Source organism: Aplosporella prunicola (assembly GCF_010093885.1).
Source record: "Aplosporella prunicola CBS 121167 unplaced genomic scaffold K452scaffold_9, whole genome shotgun sequence".
NCBI classification, from domain to species: Eukaryota; Fungi; Ascomycota; class Dothideomycetes; order Botryosphaeriales; family Aplosporellaceae; genus Aplosporella; species Aplosporella prunicola.
In genome coordinates, this window is record NW_022983537.1 from 100,377 (window position 1) to 117,682 (window position 17,306).

At 46.4% G+C, this 17,306-nt stretch overlaps 6 protein-coding genes across 6 annotated transcripts; 3 read left to right on the top strand and 3 right to left on the bottom strand.

Annotated features, from left to right (window-relative positions):
* Nucleotides 1-1,256: 1,256 nt before the first annotated feature.
* Nucleotides 1,257-2,042, bottom strand: K452DRAFT_286000 (uncharacterized protein). Its single transcript, XM_033540212.1, has one exon. It carries the CDS (start codon nucleotides 1,866-1,868, stop codon nucleotides 1,317-1,319), a length of 552 nt encoding a protein of 183 aa, XP_033398861.1. The 5' UTR covers nucleotides 1,869-2,042; the 3' UTR covers nucleotides 1,257-1,316.
* A 2,695-nt stretch (nucleotides 2,043-4,737) lies between these two features.
* Nucleotides 4,738-5,949, top strand: K452DRAFT_225410 (uncharacterized protein; the record flags this gene model as incomplete). The annotated part of the gene is made up of 4 exons (XM_033536745.1): nucleotides 4,738-4,792; nucleotides 4,850-4,982; nucleotides 5,030-5,278; nucleotides 5,328-5,949. The coding sequence occupies 4 exons, from the start codon at nucleotides 4,738-4,740 to the stop codon at nucleotides 5,947-5,949; spliced, it is 1,059 nt and encodes a 352-aa protein (XP_033398862.1).
* Nucleotides 5,950-6,811: 862 nt separating this feature from the next.
* Nucleotides 6,812-7,630, bottom strand: K452DRAFT_193527 (uncharacterized protein; the record flags this gene model as incomplete). Its single annotated transcript, XM_033535886.1, has 1 exon — nucleotides 6,812-7,630. A coding segment is annotated over one exon (819 nt), but the record flags the coding sequence as incomplete, so codon positions are not given.
* Nucleotides 7,631-9,451: 1,821 nt separating this feature from the next.
* K452DRAFT_268492 (uncharacterized protein) lies at nucleotides 9,452-11,446 on the bottom strand (the record flags this gene model as incomplete). Its single annotated transcript, XM_033538891.1, has 2 exons — nucleotides 9,452-10,785; nucleotides 10,828-11,446. Coding segments are annotated over 2 exons (1,953 nt in total), but the record flags the coding sequence as incomplete, so codon positions are not given.
* A 659-nt stretch (nucleotides 11,447-12,105) lies between these two features.
* K452DRAFT_247524 (uncharacterized protein) lies at nucleotides 12,106-12,567 on the top strand (the record flags this gene model as incomplete). The annotated part of the gene is made up of 1 exon (XM_033538065.1): nucleotides 12,106-12,567. A coding segment is annotated over exon 1 (456 nt), but the record flags the coding sequence as incomplete, so codon positions are not given.
* A 2,852-nt stretch (nucleotides 12,568-15,419) lies between these two features.
* Nucleotides 15,420-16,813, top strand: K452DRAFT_317373 (uncharacterized protein; the record flags this gene model as incomplete). The annotated part of the gene is made up of 2 exons (XM_033544057.1): nucleotides 15,420-16,725; nucleotides 16,773-16,813. 2 exons carry the CDS (start codon nucleotides 15,420-15,422, stop codon nucleotides 16,811-16,813), a joined length of 1,347 nt encoding a protein of 448 aa, XP_033398866.1.
* Between the last annotated feature and the right edge of the window lie 493 nt (nucleotides 16,814-17,306).

The following is a 17,306-nucleotide window of genomic DNA, read 5'->3' on the forward strand; positions in this document are numbered from 1 at the left end:
CTGTTAAGGCGCTTTCTTTTAATATAAACATTGCTTTTTTGTTGTTTCAACACCATGTTGCCACCTGAAACATTCTACAAGCGAGGTTTTACCCACTCTGTTCTTTGGTGTATACAGACCTCGCTGTTAACCATTTATTTAATTGCGTCGTAGGTATCTGCTTCCAAATTGAAGAACGCGAAGTTTTCCGTAAGGACTTTAGGACTTTAAAGACTTTAACTAGTACGGGTATCCCGATCAAATGATTGTAGATCCTTTCTAACAAGGCCATCTAATACTAGGAGTCTAGGTATTACCTAAAAGATTTCTATAATAGGAACTTATTCCTTCGGATAGAAGGTTCTACTAAATTACTTAGGAATCTTTCTTTCTTATTATTTCTATTTATATTCTAAGTAGATTATTCTAGAATACCTCTTTTAGATATAAATACTCCTATAGATAGCGCTGTTTAGGAGGAACAAGGACGTTTATTCCTAAGTCTCTTTACCTAAATTCGAATTATCTAGTAGATAAACGCCGAGTGGGCTAACCAGAAAGTCCAGTACCGAGACCTAAAAAGACGCCACCGCCGGGAGGGACGAGAAGAGAGCGAAGCGAAGAAGAGAAAAGAACGCTTTCACAAGAAGTACCTTATGTCTATGGTTAAAATATTTAAAGTATGAAATCAGCAACGCTGACTTTTGGTATCCAATTGCTCTTGCCGAGACTAAAAGCTCTAAGTGGAAAGTATGGTTGAATACACCATACCTCTTTGCTTCCGCGGAAACGGCACAACTCTGTATTCACTATACCAACGAAACAGCTTCGCTACGGATTATCAAAGTGAATGGAGGGAAGAAGCGTATACCTTGCATATCACTCTACAACTCACGACATGAATGGGTTGGAGTACTGTAGTTGCACAGCCATAAATTCTGTCGATATCCGGGCTGATATGAGGTACAACTGGTGACTATAAACCGAGGGACACTCCCAAATGGTATTGATAATGAAGAAAATTCATGGGATATCGAAGAACATAGTATGGAGGAGAGGTTAAAAGAGGGGGTATTATACGAGTTCTATAATGTCATGTGGATTTCTTAGAATAATGGAGTTGCTTACCGCGAGGCTGTAGGGCGGGTAGAGAGGCGACAATGGGAGTCACTCAAGCCGGAAATGATTGAGGTTGTATTTGGCTAAACTTTGTTACTGCGATTTACGATTTCGATGGATTGGCATGAAATTTCATAGCTAGTGATTTATCATTGCTTGTACTGTTGGCATCGGTCTAATCCATGCTGATAGTAGGAAATATTCTAGCTCTATCCAATCTACTGGCCGTTCTTGAGCCGCTGGTAGCTCCAATTTCCAGAACTTTCGAGGAACCACAAACCCACGACGTATTCTTCTGGCAGAACACCCCAAGCAAACCACTCACTACGGTCCGCCATCCGAGAGATGTCCGGGTGAGAGCCCAGTATACATAAAAGATCTTTCTTTGAGAACACCCACACCGCCGAGTCCCTCGTTAGTTGTATTTCAGCGACCTTGACTGACATCCGGTCCCGCCACCATACAGGCATCTTGCGCCTCCGATTAGCTTCTTTGAATGCCCTCTCTCTGTTGTCATAAAATGAAATAAATGGAGTTGGACAACGATTACTCCAGTCTAGATGCCGCAATATGCTCGTGACGGTGATGTCGTTCTGTGGTTCGGATATATAACAGCAACTATTGCCGCACACGATGCCGACTTCAGAGAGCTGTGTCTGAGAACAATCGTCGTAGACATGGTAGAGTTTCTGAACTTCGCCTGGACTGAATTGATGAGGTTTGATAGGTACACGTAGCTCCTGGGGAGACGGTTGCATGTAGCTTTCCATGATCGAGTGATGTTGTGGTCGTTTGACAATGTAAAACTTGCTTTGGGTTTGGTTTGCGTCTCACTTTGTTTTTGGGTGCCGTAGTGGCTCTTTTATTAACTTATTTTTCCTGATTGTTTTGGTCGCGAAAGGTGTGCTTTCCTTTTTGTATTATTAGGAGCTCCTTAAAAACCGATCTATCATTCTATGGAGAATGTGCACACTCACTGACATCAAGGAAAAGCGTAACAACTTCAAGTCGAAATTGAAAGCTAGGTAACTACTATCTTAAAATTAAGTGCGAAGTGGTAGAAATAAGGCGGAGATCTGACGCTGCCCAACACTGATAGCTAACAAGGGTATGTGGACGGCGGTGCCCAATGCGGCGAAGAGATCAGTTCATTCTTGCATGAGGCTGTAAGGTAGGGTATATGGCGCTGGTATATCCTTGCTCCATACGTACCCGGGACTGCTCTGAAGAATGAAAAATGCCGAGTTTTAGAAGTATGTGATCTTGCGAGGGAAATTGAGCACCGAGGACTGCAAGAAAAGATGAAGTATACAATGTTCAGTAACAGGTGCAGTTTGGCTGCCGCTCAAAATGACGATGCGATCGCTCTGCAAGATGTATGGACGCCTCGTATATAGACCCTGGCGCAGATTTGCAGTAGCCGGTGAACCATTTTGAGTAGCAAAGCGGCTGATCCTGTCATTTGCGTTCTGCATCCAAGCCACCAATAGCGTGGCACAAATAGGATGCCTCGCTTGAGGGTCAGCTGCCGAAGTTCCTGTTGCGCAATTTTGATTTGTCGAAAGTCGTCCTGCAGGCGATCGAGCAACATGCAAGAAATCGACAGTTGCGAAAAACGTGCAGTCACGCGTACTAGGCACCACTGCGGCGCGGTCCGTTGCGATTCCAAAAGCGGCTAGAATAAAGCTCTGAGATGTGAAATATAAGGCTTTCCTTTTATATACATTAATAAAGGTTTTGCATAGCCATGCAATTTTAAAGTCACTTCTCGAAATCGCCTTCCACATATATCAGTAGTTAGGATCTTGAAAATTCCACTGGGGGACCTAAACGTCAACTAAATTATAGATTGCCGATTCAGTTCTCTGTTCGACACATGAGCAGCTGCTAGAGCTGAATGGGTTTCACATATTTTTTCTGTTGCTCTTAGTAGTTGACCGTATCTTAGCATGTTTCTCGTGATGTATATTCTTCCACCTTTGGCTAAATATGAAGGTAAATAGAGACTTCCTTCTTATCCTGCTTGTTTTTGCCGATAATGCCAGTTTCTAAGCTATAGTAGGCTAACAACTTGTCTCCATAGTATATATTCCTAGACGAACCACTAATGCTTAGCCGTGTTATAGTAAGCGCCTAGCATTCGCTTGTGTTCTTCCCTGAAAAATATCTAAGCTTTGGAATCCTCTCTTAGCTCTATTATAGCGACCCTTACTGAGTTAGGATTTCACAGCACCCCATTTCGTTTCAGTCTTCCCTCTGTTTCTATCTTTGTTGCATTACCATTGATACAAAAGGAGATAAGCTGGGTGGATGTGCGATTTTCTACTCAAAATGACTTGCCTGGAAACTCTAAAAACGGATGTAAAATGTGGTGATAGGTTGCGACATCCGTTTAGATGTTTATGAATATCCTTGCGATCGTTTTGGTTCTTTCGTGTGTCTTGAGCTTTTGTTTTTCGTCGGTAAAAAGCACCTAGTATTACCTAGTTCCGGAAGATTCGGCTATGAGAACTTAATTGTGTATGGTACGCTCACTGAGCATCTGTGAAATAAAACTGGATAGAACCTGCTCCTTAAGAGAGTAGCGTTCTGGACACTATTTTTGGTGTATGAGAAGACTTAAAAATGAAGCACTGTATTGGCTCGCTGTTGCCTGGAGAGTTAACCCATTGCTACTTATCAGGCTAAAAGTAGCATTGATGATGCACAGACAACACGCCATAGTAGCACTGCCCAATGTCGGTAGTTAACAAGGGTCCGTAAAAATTGGTGCCCAACATGGTGAAGATGATAGGTGTGTTGTTGCATGAGCCAACAAAGCTGGAAATTCCGTCGATTTGGTACCTAGATCGACAGCCACGAGGTCGCCGTCGGGCCATGAAGAGCGGGAGTCATTGGATCTGCATTTAGTCGTACAGGCGACCTAGACCGAGGCAGAACAACGCGTGCGCAGTCTCCGCCAATCACGTAAACTCTAGCAAAAATATAAACAAAAAGAGAAAAGGGATATAAATGTATACAAGACTATAAATTACTGGTCTGCAACCTCTCGGCCCGCGTTTACACAGGTGAAAACTATTGCAATCTTACACGTGAGTTTCAGGCAAAAGGTAAACTGCAGTAGGCAAACGAAGACTCGAAGTCGCAGGTACCGAAACTACACTATTTTGGCTTACAACCTGGGGTAATCTGCTTAGGCTGCATATACAAGACCAACATCGTGGCTCAAGTCGGATTCCCCGGTTGTGTGTATGCGTGACACGCAACATCTCGGCACGCGCGACACAGGTCCCGGCATACCTGATGTAGAATAGATCAGCGCCTTTGTGAAAGAATTATCGTGCATGTTAGGCAACACCTCGACGTGGCCAACCTTATTGCGCACTTGTCAAGCGCTGAAAAGCTTTGTTGTTCTGCACGATGATGCAACAGATTCAAATTTTCTGGTTGCGTGGTACCGTCTTCAGCCTCATCTCGTTCTCTAAACCCAACGGCACGTGAAGCTAAGGTTGGGCTTCGTTGAAAAATTCAAATATAAAAGTCTTCAATTCAACTAGGAATTGGATAGCAAAATTCTTCAACTGCATCGAAACAACCTCGACAGCCACTATGTCACAAGAGCAGCTCCTGGCTCAGCGAATGGGCGGTGATCCAAAATTGCTTGAAAAGGAAGGACTTTGTCTCTTGTCTCTCGGTATTATTTCCCGAATGTGTTGTAGAGTTTGGTATTTGAACTAACATTTGGTGACAGATGGTGGAGGAGTGCGAGGGTTGTCCTCGTTATACACATTGCGATCATTGATGAAACGCCTGAATAAGGAACGTGGTGCTCCCGTCAAACCCTGCGATCTCTTCGATCTAATTGGTGGAACAAGCACTGGAGGGTGAGTAATTTTGAATGCTTTTACGGAAGTCGAGCTGACTCGATTAGGCTTATCGCCATCATGCTCGGCCGACTCGAAATGGAAGTCGATGAATGCATCCAGTCGTACGTAGACTTGATGGGGAAAGTCTTCCACAAAGGGCGGGTCTGGAACCCATTTTCGATAACTCTTGCTGGAAACAGAAGAGCTCGATTCGATTCACGAAAGCTTGAAGAAGCTATCAGAGCAGTAATTTTGAAGCAAAACATCAATCCAGATGAGCCATTCAATGACGGTAAAGTCCGAGGATGTAGAGTGTATGTATTTACCAACAGCCATGATTGCACTGGCTAACAAGCAGTATAGCTTTGTTTGTACTACATCAAAACGATATACAAACACGGCCACCACAATCTTGAGGAGCTACGATCCTCCTGAAGATGTGTTAACATTCTACCCTACAATAATCGAAGCCGCCCTCGCGACGTCTGCAGCGCCAACCTTTTTTGACGATGTGCAGATTGGTGAGCGTGGCTTTGTTGATGGTGGTTTGCAGCTGAACAACCCCGTGGCCAAAGTCGAGGAGGAAGCATCTGATATTTGGTGCCCCAAAAATGGGGAACTGAAACCCTTGGTGAAATGCTTTGTTTCGATTGGTACCGGATACCCCAAGGAAGTCACTGTCCAAGACAGAACGCTACGTTTCCTAGCGGTGACAGCAGTGAGCCTTGCCAGCGAAACGGAAATCACTGCCAAGGAATTCATCAAACGCTGGCGAGGCCACTATGATGAGAATCGGTACTTTCGTTTCAATGTCCAGCATGGGCTTGACAAGATTGGCCTTGAGGAGTACCAGAAGCGGGGAGCTGTCGAAGAGGCAGCGGAGAACTACTTGAGCCAGCAAGAGCTGAGAGGCAGCCTACGGAGATGTGTTGCAAACCTGAAAGAGAAAGAGAGTGTGTGGATCGACAACTGTGATTATGCATAGAGCTAGATAAGCTGGTTATGAATGCAGAGATGGTCGTACTCGACTTCAGAGACCTTATATTGGATATCGCCACTGGAAATTCTCCCACCGCTTGATCCATGCCACTTTGATGAATTGGACAATAGATTCTCTTTGAAATTCGCTGAAGGAACATGTAAACGGATCACGCGTGAAGCTAAGTACGAAAGATGGCACAAGCAACAAAATGCCGTGTTGTGGGTACTTAGAAAGGCCGGTTCCGGCCAATCATTCTTTGTATAATAGAATAGGTCAAGTTTTTTTATTTTCATTTCGGTTTGGTTAAAATACCCTACATGTGTTTATACTAGTTGCATAGGAAAACAGCAAACAATGTCCGCAATTTAACTGTAGGAACTGTATCAAATTGCAACGAAGTATTGCTTGCAAACCTGAGTTGACCATACCGATTTCTCGCTTATCTGGTCAATCCATTACTTCGAACAGTGCTCCAACGCAACTTCTGGCTCAAGGAATTCAACAACTCAAGCCGACGCCATACATCAGCGAATCTTGTGTCAGCCATGATTGAATCCCGATCAGATGTAGGCAGTTCATAAGCGGGTAGGCGTAACCAAATCTCCATTTCCTGAAGACGATCTGGGTAAAGTTTTTAAATAAGCATTGTTTTGCATTGTAAAGAAACCTGAATGAAAGAACGCTTACCAATTGACTTTGTGAAAAAGAAGTCTTGGAAGATGCTTCGTCTGATGACATCAAATTGTTTCACTTCCGGTAGAGAATCGTAGACCATCACTTTGGTGTTGGAAGGTGAGCATGCCAGTTTCTCATCGTCTATATTTGTCAGCTTGCGTTGGCCAAGAAGTCGAGAAAGAGAAAACCGACCCGTGAAATTAAAGGCCTGAAAAGCTTGTAGGATTGTGCGATCATCCGGCAGGCGAGGTACCAGTGCCATGAGGTTGATAGCCAGTGGCAACCTCCAAGGCGGACCAAAAAGTTCCCCAATCTGCATCGCTGCCTGAATCTCTTCCGAGCTCACTTTCTGGCATCCAGGCTCTTCCGAGTAGAAAGCCTCGCGATGGCGAATCACTTGGTTTGCCCATTCGGGATTCGGAGACAATGGCCGTTGCGCCAGTACCTCGAACTCGGGCAGGATGTCGTAAAGGCCACTAGCGATAAGTGCCCGAGCCGAGACAACTGCGCATTTGTCCTCAATTCTCAGTGCTCCTTGCGACAGATACTCTCCGAAATAGAACTTTCCCTTGAATTCACGGTGTTGTTTATCCCGTAGCTTCTCCAGGTTGGCAAGCCGCTCGTTGAGTGGGCTGTAGGTCCGGATCAGATCCATATCCCGGATGAATGTTCCTTTGGGGAAGCTTGTCGTGTCCAGAATACCCAAGCAGATGTTGTCAAAGTTGAATCCGTCCGTAGCATGGCGGTAGAAAATGTACACCAAAGCGTACAACAGTGAGCTCGTCCAAGTTACGAGATTGTCATCCCAGTCTCTCCGCCAGCGGAGGTGACCGTTGATCATGCTTGCTACTCGTGGATCATCATTCCTGTCGAAAACGTCTACTCTGCTTTCACTGCGGGCGTAGATAGCAGCAGTGGACCTGACCCAGGACGTGTTGATGGCGCCAGTGATGTTTGGAGTGAAGATCCGGAACAAGTAGCGCGGTACATCGTCGAAGTTTTGCTGGTACTCTTCTGGCGGCCGAAATGGGAGACATTCGCCATGCATAAAGTCTTTGCGGGCCATGGCTTAGCTGCGAGATCCGTCCAGCGGGTCTTAGATGAAAAAAGAATCTGTAAAATGGCCTTTCGGGCCCAAGGCACAGCTCGAGGTACCGGAGGAGTCTGATGGAATTATCGAGATAGTTGAAAATGCTGGGCAATATAATAACCTCTGAGTCGAAATATTTGGACCTCGCTTGGACAGCATTCACATGAGGTTGCAGTGATTGGTTCGTTTCATGCACCCATACAGTGCCACGTAAGCCAGCGTTACCGCTTCATGCAAGCGAGTTCAACGCTGTACCTTTGTTGGCTCCTCAAAACAAGCGACCAGTCTATTTGCAGACACTAATTACGCTTACCCATGTAATCGCATGACCTGGTCGCCGATCGTGGCAAGACCCGTTACATGATGCGAGTGCTGGTAGGACACGTTCTTTGATCTTCCCCAACATCGCGTTACTTGCACCGCGAGAATCATCCAGCCGCATCAGCAGACCTTCTCGTTCGAGTTCTGAAACACATCTTGAGCGCAGAAATCCTCCACGCCAATCCCGACCAAAGATAAAGTGCCTTTCATCGCCAGTCGTGTCCGGACACGCTCTTGCCCACTGTTTTTGCCCACGTTGATACTTTCTACACGTAGTCAACTGTAGCTGTTGGTCCGATATATTATGATATTGCGATAGGGTCGGTCTGGTGCCAATGACAATCTTCGAGAAATACCACGCGTCGCATGCATTGACTACACCAATATATAGATAAATGGTTATCTCGGTCGGACAATGCATGTAGAGAAGCTATCTAATTGCTATGCTGGGAACATAAACATGTGTATCCAGATGTTGTAGTTATAAAAGATGATTGGGAGTTATTGTCCGACAATGCTTTATCAGCAGAAATCCATTCTCGTTACAAGGACTGAGAGTCGACTAGTTATGCCTATGGCAGCGTACGGGTTTATATGTTGCAGAATAAGTCACTGATGAATTTCCGAGAGCTTATGATTTTTGACAGACTTTTACCAATCTTAAGACCCGAACGACTCACACAATCGCTATTTGGCTTCATCGAATTTGACTCCATCGTGAGCAGCCTCCAGTATAGAAATCAGCTGCTCTTCAGTCAGGAACCCTTTCAGCCATCTTTTTGCCTTGTGGATGATAAGTTCCAGCAGTTCACGCTCATCCCCAAACTCTTTCTCCATGTACACCACGATCAGTATCGTAGGCCATAATAGCTCTTCCGTTGAAATCTTTGACAGTCGACCTCTGATGTCATCCAGCGTCGCCGCCCAAAATGACGTAGATTCCAGGACATCCAATGTCTTCTCAGTCAAATCGAATGACCCTGCAGCAGTTTGGGCATCTAGGAAAACCTCAATGCTTAGAGATTGTTGTTCGTCTTGGTCCCATACGCTTCCACTGTTATCCGAATCAGGTGTTGATAAATTCGCCTCAAGTTGTAGGAGCTCATCCTCATCTATTTCGGTCGCCATACTTTCCAGCTCTCCCTGCGGGGCCAGATTCATGTCCGAAGGGAACTGCAACTTGTAAAACTCTTGATTAGGCGCCGCAACGACCACCGGATGCTCCAGCTCGGGTTCGGGGGAAGCACCACCAGGCTTAATCTCACTCTCCGTTCTTGTCATACTTGTGCTTCGAGATCGTGGTCTACGCATAGGTCGTGAACAGGCATTAAAGAGGGGGCTTTGCTTGACGCTCACGGGCGGCCGCTCAAAATGCTCACTAGATTGTAATAAGTTTTCAAAAGAGGAAAACTGCATTACTGGAGCATTTTTGATCTCAGATATCTCCGGCCGATAGATATCTGCCAAAGATCTCAGCGTTGTACCGTCTGTACGCTTTTCTACAGCGATAAAATTGGTCCATTTCCCAACAATCGACCATTTTTTTCCGAGACTTATGGCAGCCTGTCTAGCCACTTTTTGACGGGAGACAGAGTTGTTTGCTCGTAGCAACTCGTAAGTAGAATTGTGAAGCCAACTGGACTCATGTTCGAGATCATACATAACGGCATGCACAGCAAGTGTGTGTACAGCTGAAATATTTTTGTCGACTGTTCCCAGTTCAACAACGAGCTTTGCAGTTTCTCCACTCGACGATGTCCCAGCTATGGTAAGCTTATTTCTGTTTGCTACGAGGACATTGTTGTTGAGCAAGAGGAAAACGGAGAACCTGGAAAATGTGTTTAGAGCCGGAATATGGAATGGAGCTTGTATGCATGCGGGAATCAGAATCTCGCGAGTCATCCCATCATTTGGCGATAGAGAGATATAGCGGTTCGGCAGATCTGGTGTCTCGGTTTGTATTGTTACGTTCCAACTGGATGGGGCTAGAGCTCCTTTGAGAAGGCGGATGACCCTGGTTTCCCATCTTCCAGACTCAGATAAGGTGACAACTTCTGCCATTCCCGAGCCCTGGTGCGCAATGCCCTCAACTAGGGCGTGTGATGTTGCATCTCCGATGCCGAGACAGAAGAATCGAACACCTTGCTCTTGGCTGGCTTTCCTGACCAACTGAAGTGTCCCCTCAAGATCCCATGTTTCCCCGTCTGTGACGACAATGACGTTGGTGTCCTTGTCTACAATACGACTTGAGGTTGCTCTTTCAAGAGCTGCCTGTATTTCGGTACCGCCCATGTTTGCTGAGAACTCGTTGATTTGTGCATATGCAGCATCAAGATTTTCTTGGGTGTTTGGCTGTGATTTGCCCCACAGTAACTGGCAGGAACTGCCAAACATACACAGATTGAATGATATTTCCTCGGGAAGACTTTTGACAGAAACCCTCAAGGCCAGCTTTAGCGCGTTGATTTTGTCTGTCATTGACACCGAGCAATCAATAACAAAGATCACTTCGCTTGTTGTGTAGTTTGACACTGGCGTCTCAACCTGTTTGGCAAGATCTTGAGGGGAAATGCTGATCATGACTGCACTGTGGTCATCGAATTCGGGGTGTGGCTCGATAAATGCCCTAGTGTTGGCGATACTTTGTGCAGGAGACACTACTAGTATAAAATCTTTCTCCAGTGCGGTAGACCGCGTTGCCAGAGTTGCAGTAGCTCTCTTAATGTCCATTTCGGTGTTCATCTCTTGGAACCCTTTAGGTGTCTTCCTCAATGTCAGATTAATTTTGTTCAGACTCTTGACAGTACTAACCGCTTTGCCCATTTTGACTGATATCGGATGAGTACGGCTTGCAATACTTTCCACCGGAACCGGTAAACAGACGTCAATATTAATTTCTAGTCCAAGTTGGTCTGTTCCAGTGTGGTTTTCGAAATCCAAAGGGTTAGATGGCGGGATTCCGTAGCGAGGGGCGATGGACGTAGGAAGGACAAAGACTACATCATTGCTGAGAAGGTCCGCCTTCAGCTCTGAGATGTACGAGATTTCGACCTTGACCGTCGTGTTTGGAGATATGCTTCCGATACTGGTTTCGAAAATTTCTGGAGTGTGCTCTTCAAGCATCGCTGCAACTTGTTGACGTTTGATGGCGCGTTTGAACAACTTTTCTGCCTCTTCTTTTGGCTCAACAACTCCCTCAAGCACCCTCTCCCGTCCCACAAAACACTTGAAGGCGTTGACTACTGAACCATCGTAAAGCGGAAACACATAACGTGCGTGCTTGATCGGATGATTCTCATGATTTTGAAAGCTCTGTGTCACCACTGTCTCCGCCACTAAGGCCTTCACATGTACATTTGCCGATATTTGTAGCGTGGGAAGGTAAATCTTTCGAGGCCTTTTTGAAGATTCCATCCTCGCCTTTGGTGTTTCGAACATTGGCTCAGTGATCGATGTAGCCGCCGTGACAGGTTGAAACGAATTCTCTTCGGGGGCCGGCGGTATCTGATGTACGCTGGCACCGTGAACATTTCGCTCTCGGGTATGACGCCTGTAAAACACCCCTGAAGGACAGTCCAGGCCGTCATACGCGAGATTCCAAGGTGATGCCATTGTGTAAATGGCGTGGAAGTGGTGATTGAATACTGAAGATGCCGAAAATGCAAGGCGATGGTATTTAAGGTTGGCCTTAAACCCTGTACTTGCTTATATCTCGTGCATCATGGAAAAAACTTGTTTTAGGATGCTGGCGTCTGGCGTATTCACATTGGTGGGATTTTGAGAGGCACCCGTTGCCTGCGCGTTTATTTTAAGGCAGCAAGTTTCTCAAGCTATTCCTATTAGATAGTCCAGCCACCATTGCTGCAAGGTCGCTTAGTATCGGCCTAGAGGTTTGTCAAACACTTTCTATTCGATGGGTTTCTCACTAGTGCCTACGTCGACATTAGCCCTGCATGCACCGCCAACACATGCGTCATTTTGCTGCCAAGAAGGTACGAGGCTGTAAGAGTCATCTTCTTTTTCTAGGCACTCTTTTCTTGACACCCACTTCCAATCGAAGAGATAACGACTTTCACGAAATGTCGCTCCCCATCTCAGTTGGAGATGCTTATCTCCTCTCGAAGCTGGCTTTCAAAATCGGGCATGCATTAAGCACAAATCGAAAGGCAGCTGCTGCGGAAATACAAGAGGTGCAGAACCAGCTTTTCGCTTTGTCAGAGGCACTCAGCTCCGCTGGAGAAGTTACGAAACAGCCATTTACGTCCCAGCAAGCCTTACAGGCGTTTGGAAAATTGCTTTCGAACTGTCAGGTGGCACTCAACCATCTCAAAAGCCTAACGGAGAAATACGATGATGCGGCATCTCCCGACGGAGCTTCATGGCGACTGAAGGAGACTGTCGTACGCAATTGGACGAAAGTTAAATGGACAACAAAAGGTGGAAACATTTCCGATCTGCGTGAGGCATTAGCGACTCACATAAGCGCAATCAATCTTACCCTTTCAGCCTTGAACACGACTCAAGCCGGACAAATTCATTGTCAAACCGAGTCGTTGCTCCACATGGTTGAGGAGATGTACAGTTCATGGAAACACGAGCAGTATCATCCCAGCTCGATACCAAAGCAGGCAGGTCCTATGCAAAGTACACTCCCAAGAGCCATGGTTCTTCTACAAAAAGAACGTCAATCAGATCCTGAGTTGATCTGCTCGAGAGCACTTATCCAGACTGGATGTACCAAGGAATCGTTCATTGACGGATACAAACTCTTCGAATGCGCATGTCAAGAAGACCAACCCCACAAGGATGAGCTCTGTCTTACTGTCCAAGATACAACACTATTCATCCGAATCCCTGCTCAAAAACCGTCATGGGAGGTTCAGATGTACTCGGAATCAATAGGAAGAGCCGTCCAGGTCTTAATTTCACATTTGTCACCTTCACAGCTCGGGCAATTTGAGCTATTTCTTTACGAGCTTGCGCTTCGACAAGGAGAGAATCTCATCAGACAAGCAAGGCACTCACACCTGGCTTTCGTTCACCAAAATGAATCTCCGGACGATGGGGGAGATCAGCTCTTTGTTATGAAGATGCAGCCTTCTTCCAGACAACTAAGCGGCCACGTCGATAAAGTTGTGTTTGAGTCTTGCACCTCTGGAACAAGGCTTCCGTTCGGGAATCTTGTATCCGCGAACCTGTTCCAGTACTTTGCATTCCCCATGGAAGGTGAAGAGGGAAGCGGCAAGGATACGCGCCATATGGACATGGTTCTCGTACCCAATATGGGCCATGGCTAAGTCTCTGCTTCACACTTCACAGTTCAGAGTAAGGAAACCTTCTAACCAGTAAAATGATGTCAAGTCCACTGACATTACTCTCGCAGTTGAGCATCTAACATCAGTTAGCCTGAATACTAACCGCGGGGTATTGTTCATTGACAATGTCGTATGTATCGAACATACTGCTTCAACCACGACACTGGAAGCCAACGTTGAAATGTCTTTTGATAAAATCGAAGGTGGGAAGCATTAACCAGAACCTGGAATCTGTTTATTAACATGCAGCCAGCTGCTCAAGAATTTGTGAACTGCATACGTCTTATGCAAGCAGAGCTCTTTGTCTCTTATCTACGAACCCCTCGCATTGGCGAGAGGATTCTGTTCGAACAGTGAGTTGTATCCAAAGCAAACGTTTAACCAAGAAATTAAGCATGCGAGAAACAGGTCGCTTGGCGACTGCAAAATCAACGACTTCTTCCTTCTCGGAGCAACTGCAAAGGGCGTTCGTGATGATGTCACCGGTGAGGAACGAGTTATCGTGGAGAATGACTCGAAGGCACTCTCCGTTTGCATTCGCTGTAAGTGACGAGAAGCACTTGCTGAAGTTGAATGAACTAATCACCGCATAGCACCTCAAATACTTAGCCAGGAGGGCTTGAATGTTTCTTCGGACAGTCAGTTGATTGTGGTCCAAATCAGCGCAGATCGGACCTCCATCATACCACTTTGCGGAGATGCGAACTTCGTTCAGGCGAGACGTCCGTAGCAACATTGCACAAGGGGACGCACAACATCTCACTTGTTATCTTGAGTCACTCCGCTACGCCATAAATCGCGGAGCGCTGGTACGAGATTATAATCTGTTGTTGGAGTCAATACAGAGCAGGCAGACCTTAACATAAACGGGGAACATAAATCGGTACGCTTTGCCAATAGCAACGTAGATACATTTAATGGTGGATTTCTTGTGAAACTGGGAAGTCTCCAGCATGTATGGACACTGCTCGCTACGCTTAAACTGGTACTTTTCTAAGGTGCCTTGATCATACATGGAACTCCTCTCGGGGCGTTTTTCTGCATCCCAAACAAACTATTTTGAAGAGGGTTGTTCCGGGTCGCATTTCTGCACCACAGCAGCGAACGCAGCGGAGCGGAGTCGCTTAACTAACTCGGAATGTCTTGGCGTCCGACACCGCTGAGCGGAACGGAAATGGAACGCACGTGAGCTCCGCTTGAATTCCCCGCGAGGCCCGACCTCTTCCTTTTCAACCCACAACCGCCCCACACTTGACGATGTCAAATCGCCATCTTGAACTTGGCGCCGTCAAACTTCACGAGCAGTCCTGTTTCTTAACTGAATCTCTCACCTAAGCGAGCTTCTTAGAACGAACTGTCAGCCCAACGCTTCCTTTGGCCGTGTCGCATCTGCTTCATCAGCACGAAACACTCGCAAGGACGCCTGTTATTGCTTTTTTGCGTCTTAGTGCTTTACTGGCCCGAGTTACTCGGCTCAGCGACAATTGACTTTAATTGTTAGCGATTCGCGTCGGTGGGGAAAATCTCCATGCTAAGAGGTGCTTCCCGACAAACTATCTCAATAAAAATTATCTGATCGTAAGCGAAGATAGAAACGGCAGTGTAAGTACATTCAGAGCTCTAATCTGGTTTTCTTTTTGCTTTTAATTGTGTTAACGGCATGACTGTCCCTTTGCGAAATCTCCCAGCGATCACCTGACTGCGCAGCTTGCTTGTACAAAGGAGCTCGCTGGAGGTCTCCAGTTGATATCCGCAATTCAATTATGCTTACGTCTTCATCAGCCGATCGATGCGGTTCACAAAAGTGCAATTGGTTAACACAGAAACACTGCTTAGGCCACTGGAATTCTGGAAAAGCCATGGACCAGAGGAGACGACAACCTCCGCGGAGCGCTAAACAGCAAAGCTTCTTCGAGTCTAAAGCTTATTCGCTACTCCACATGTATCCTCAGCGGCGGTTTCATGTCGACAGTACCATTCTCCCACAGGTGTCGTTTAATCTTCATCCGGACGATGTTGAAACGATGCGCACGCTCTTGCGTTATCTTCACACCCTTATGCAAGGATCAGAAATGGCCGCACTCCTACTCAACGAACCTCCGGAGCTAGCGGAGAGGAAGGACCCGGTGCTGGTTGCTCAGTCACCGCAAGCTGCCATTAGCTTGCTTCGGCAGCTGGCGCCCAAAAATACGCTACCTATGGAGATGTGGCAGAGACTCATAGATGTGTTTGGGCAGAACGAGGGTGTGAACGGCTGCGGCTTGGAAAAACCAGAGGAAGAAGGTGTTTCTGCTGAAGCTGACCTGGGACATGGCACCGGTGTCGCGATGGACGACTCTTATCAGACCTTGAACGATGGCGACGATTGTCGAAGACAACTCAACAACTATCATCCGTTTGAACCGTGCTTGGGACCTAGGTTCACTGATGCGCAGAACACCGATCATATTGAAAGCACGAGTAAGCGCAGGGCCGGTACCGAAAAATCAATTGCACCGAAACGAAAGTCTCGGTCGACTAAGAAGGAGCTGCAAATGATCAGGCTGTTAAAAGCAAGGTGTCAGGCGCAAGGAGAACAGCTGGCCAGAACTTTCAAAAGAAAAGAGCACCCCAGTGGGCCGAGCGGAGTAGGGCGTAAGGCGAAAAGAACAAAGCCAAGTCCTTGCGTTCCGGCATGCGACAAAAGCTTTGATACCGAATTTGACGATGCAGAGCGGCCGTTCGCGAAGGCTATCATGCAAACGGAAGGATCCCGGCGCAAGCAGCGTAAGCTCAATACTGCCAAAGTCAAGGACATTATCGTCAAGGTTCAGGCATTGGCCAACGATGACGTTTTGAGACAGTGCCGCGATATTGTCTCGTATTGGCGACGTTCTGGATCACTCGTGAGCGCGCCCGCCTTGCCCGCAAATGAAAACGGGGAGAGGAGAAAAAGATCTGAAGCCGTAACAGCCATAAAAGAGTTGAGACAATGGTATCACGTCGTTTACGATATGAGCGAGAACAGCACTGTTGCCGATCTGACGTACCGTATCTGGCATGCGGAGCTGGGTCGGGAGTATGAGAAACTCCGCGTGCGCTACTCCTCTACCCATGCCAGCAAACGGTTGTTTTGGCAACTACACCCCGAGCTTATCGCCGGCCATGACATGTCGCACGTGGCTCCTTCTATTCGTTATCCCGATCCATGGAAGAGCTTCGAAAAACGCCTGAGAAAGTCACGACGTTGGTACCAGATTGCCTGCAAACTAGGATGGAGCATCTTCTTTCTCTTTGCCCGAAATGCTATCCCACACTCCTGGGTCGAAGAATGCGCCAAAGACGAGCTGGATGCGTGGACAGTGGCGATACAAACTTGCAGACCTGAAATCTGGCTCGGTAGCTATCACCTACTGGACTATTGGGGCGTGTGCTCCGCCATACAGATTCTACGAGGCGCGAGTCCGCCCAGAACGTTATCCATTGAACGAATATTACTGCCAATGGGTGATATTTCAGATAAAGAGAGGCTTAGGGTGTTATTCCCTATTGGCGTTAAACTTAAGTCGTTTAAGTCCGTTCGAAGAATTTCGGCGATGGTGCGCTTGCCAGATGCTATAATCCCCAGGGTCGAGAAAAAAGGGTGTATGTCTGCTATCACCGCTAACATGCAGCATTCTTATGGAGTTGGTAAGGCTGTATAAAAAGCACCATCTGATTCTTGGACGAGCGGCTATCCAGGTAAACAGTTTAGATTTTAATACCTTTATCAGTATCTTTGAACCCTTCGAATATTTTATTTCTATACCCTTATATATTACTCTAAACCATTTATATATTTTAACTTATATATCTCTTAAAATATCTTTATACATTCTTTTATGTGAAGCTGGGCGCGAGGAATTGGACGCCGCTTATCCTCCTAGATTACTGCTACCTATAGAGGTATATATGCTGCTATCTAAAAGAACACGTTTCTT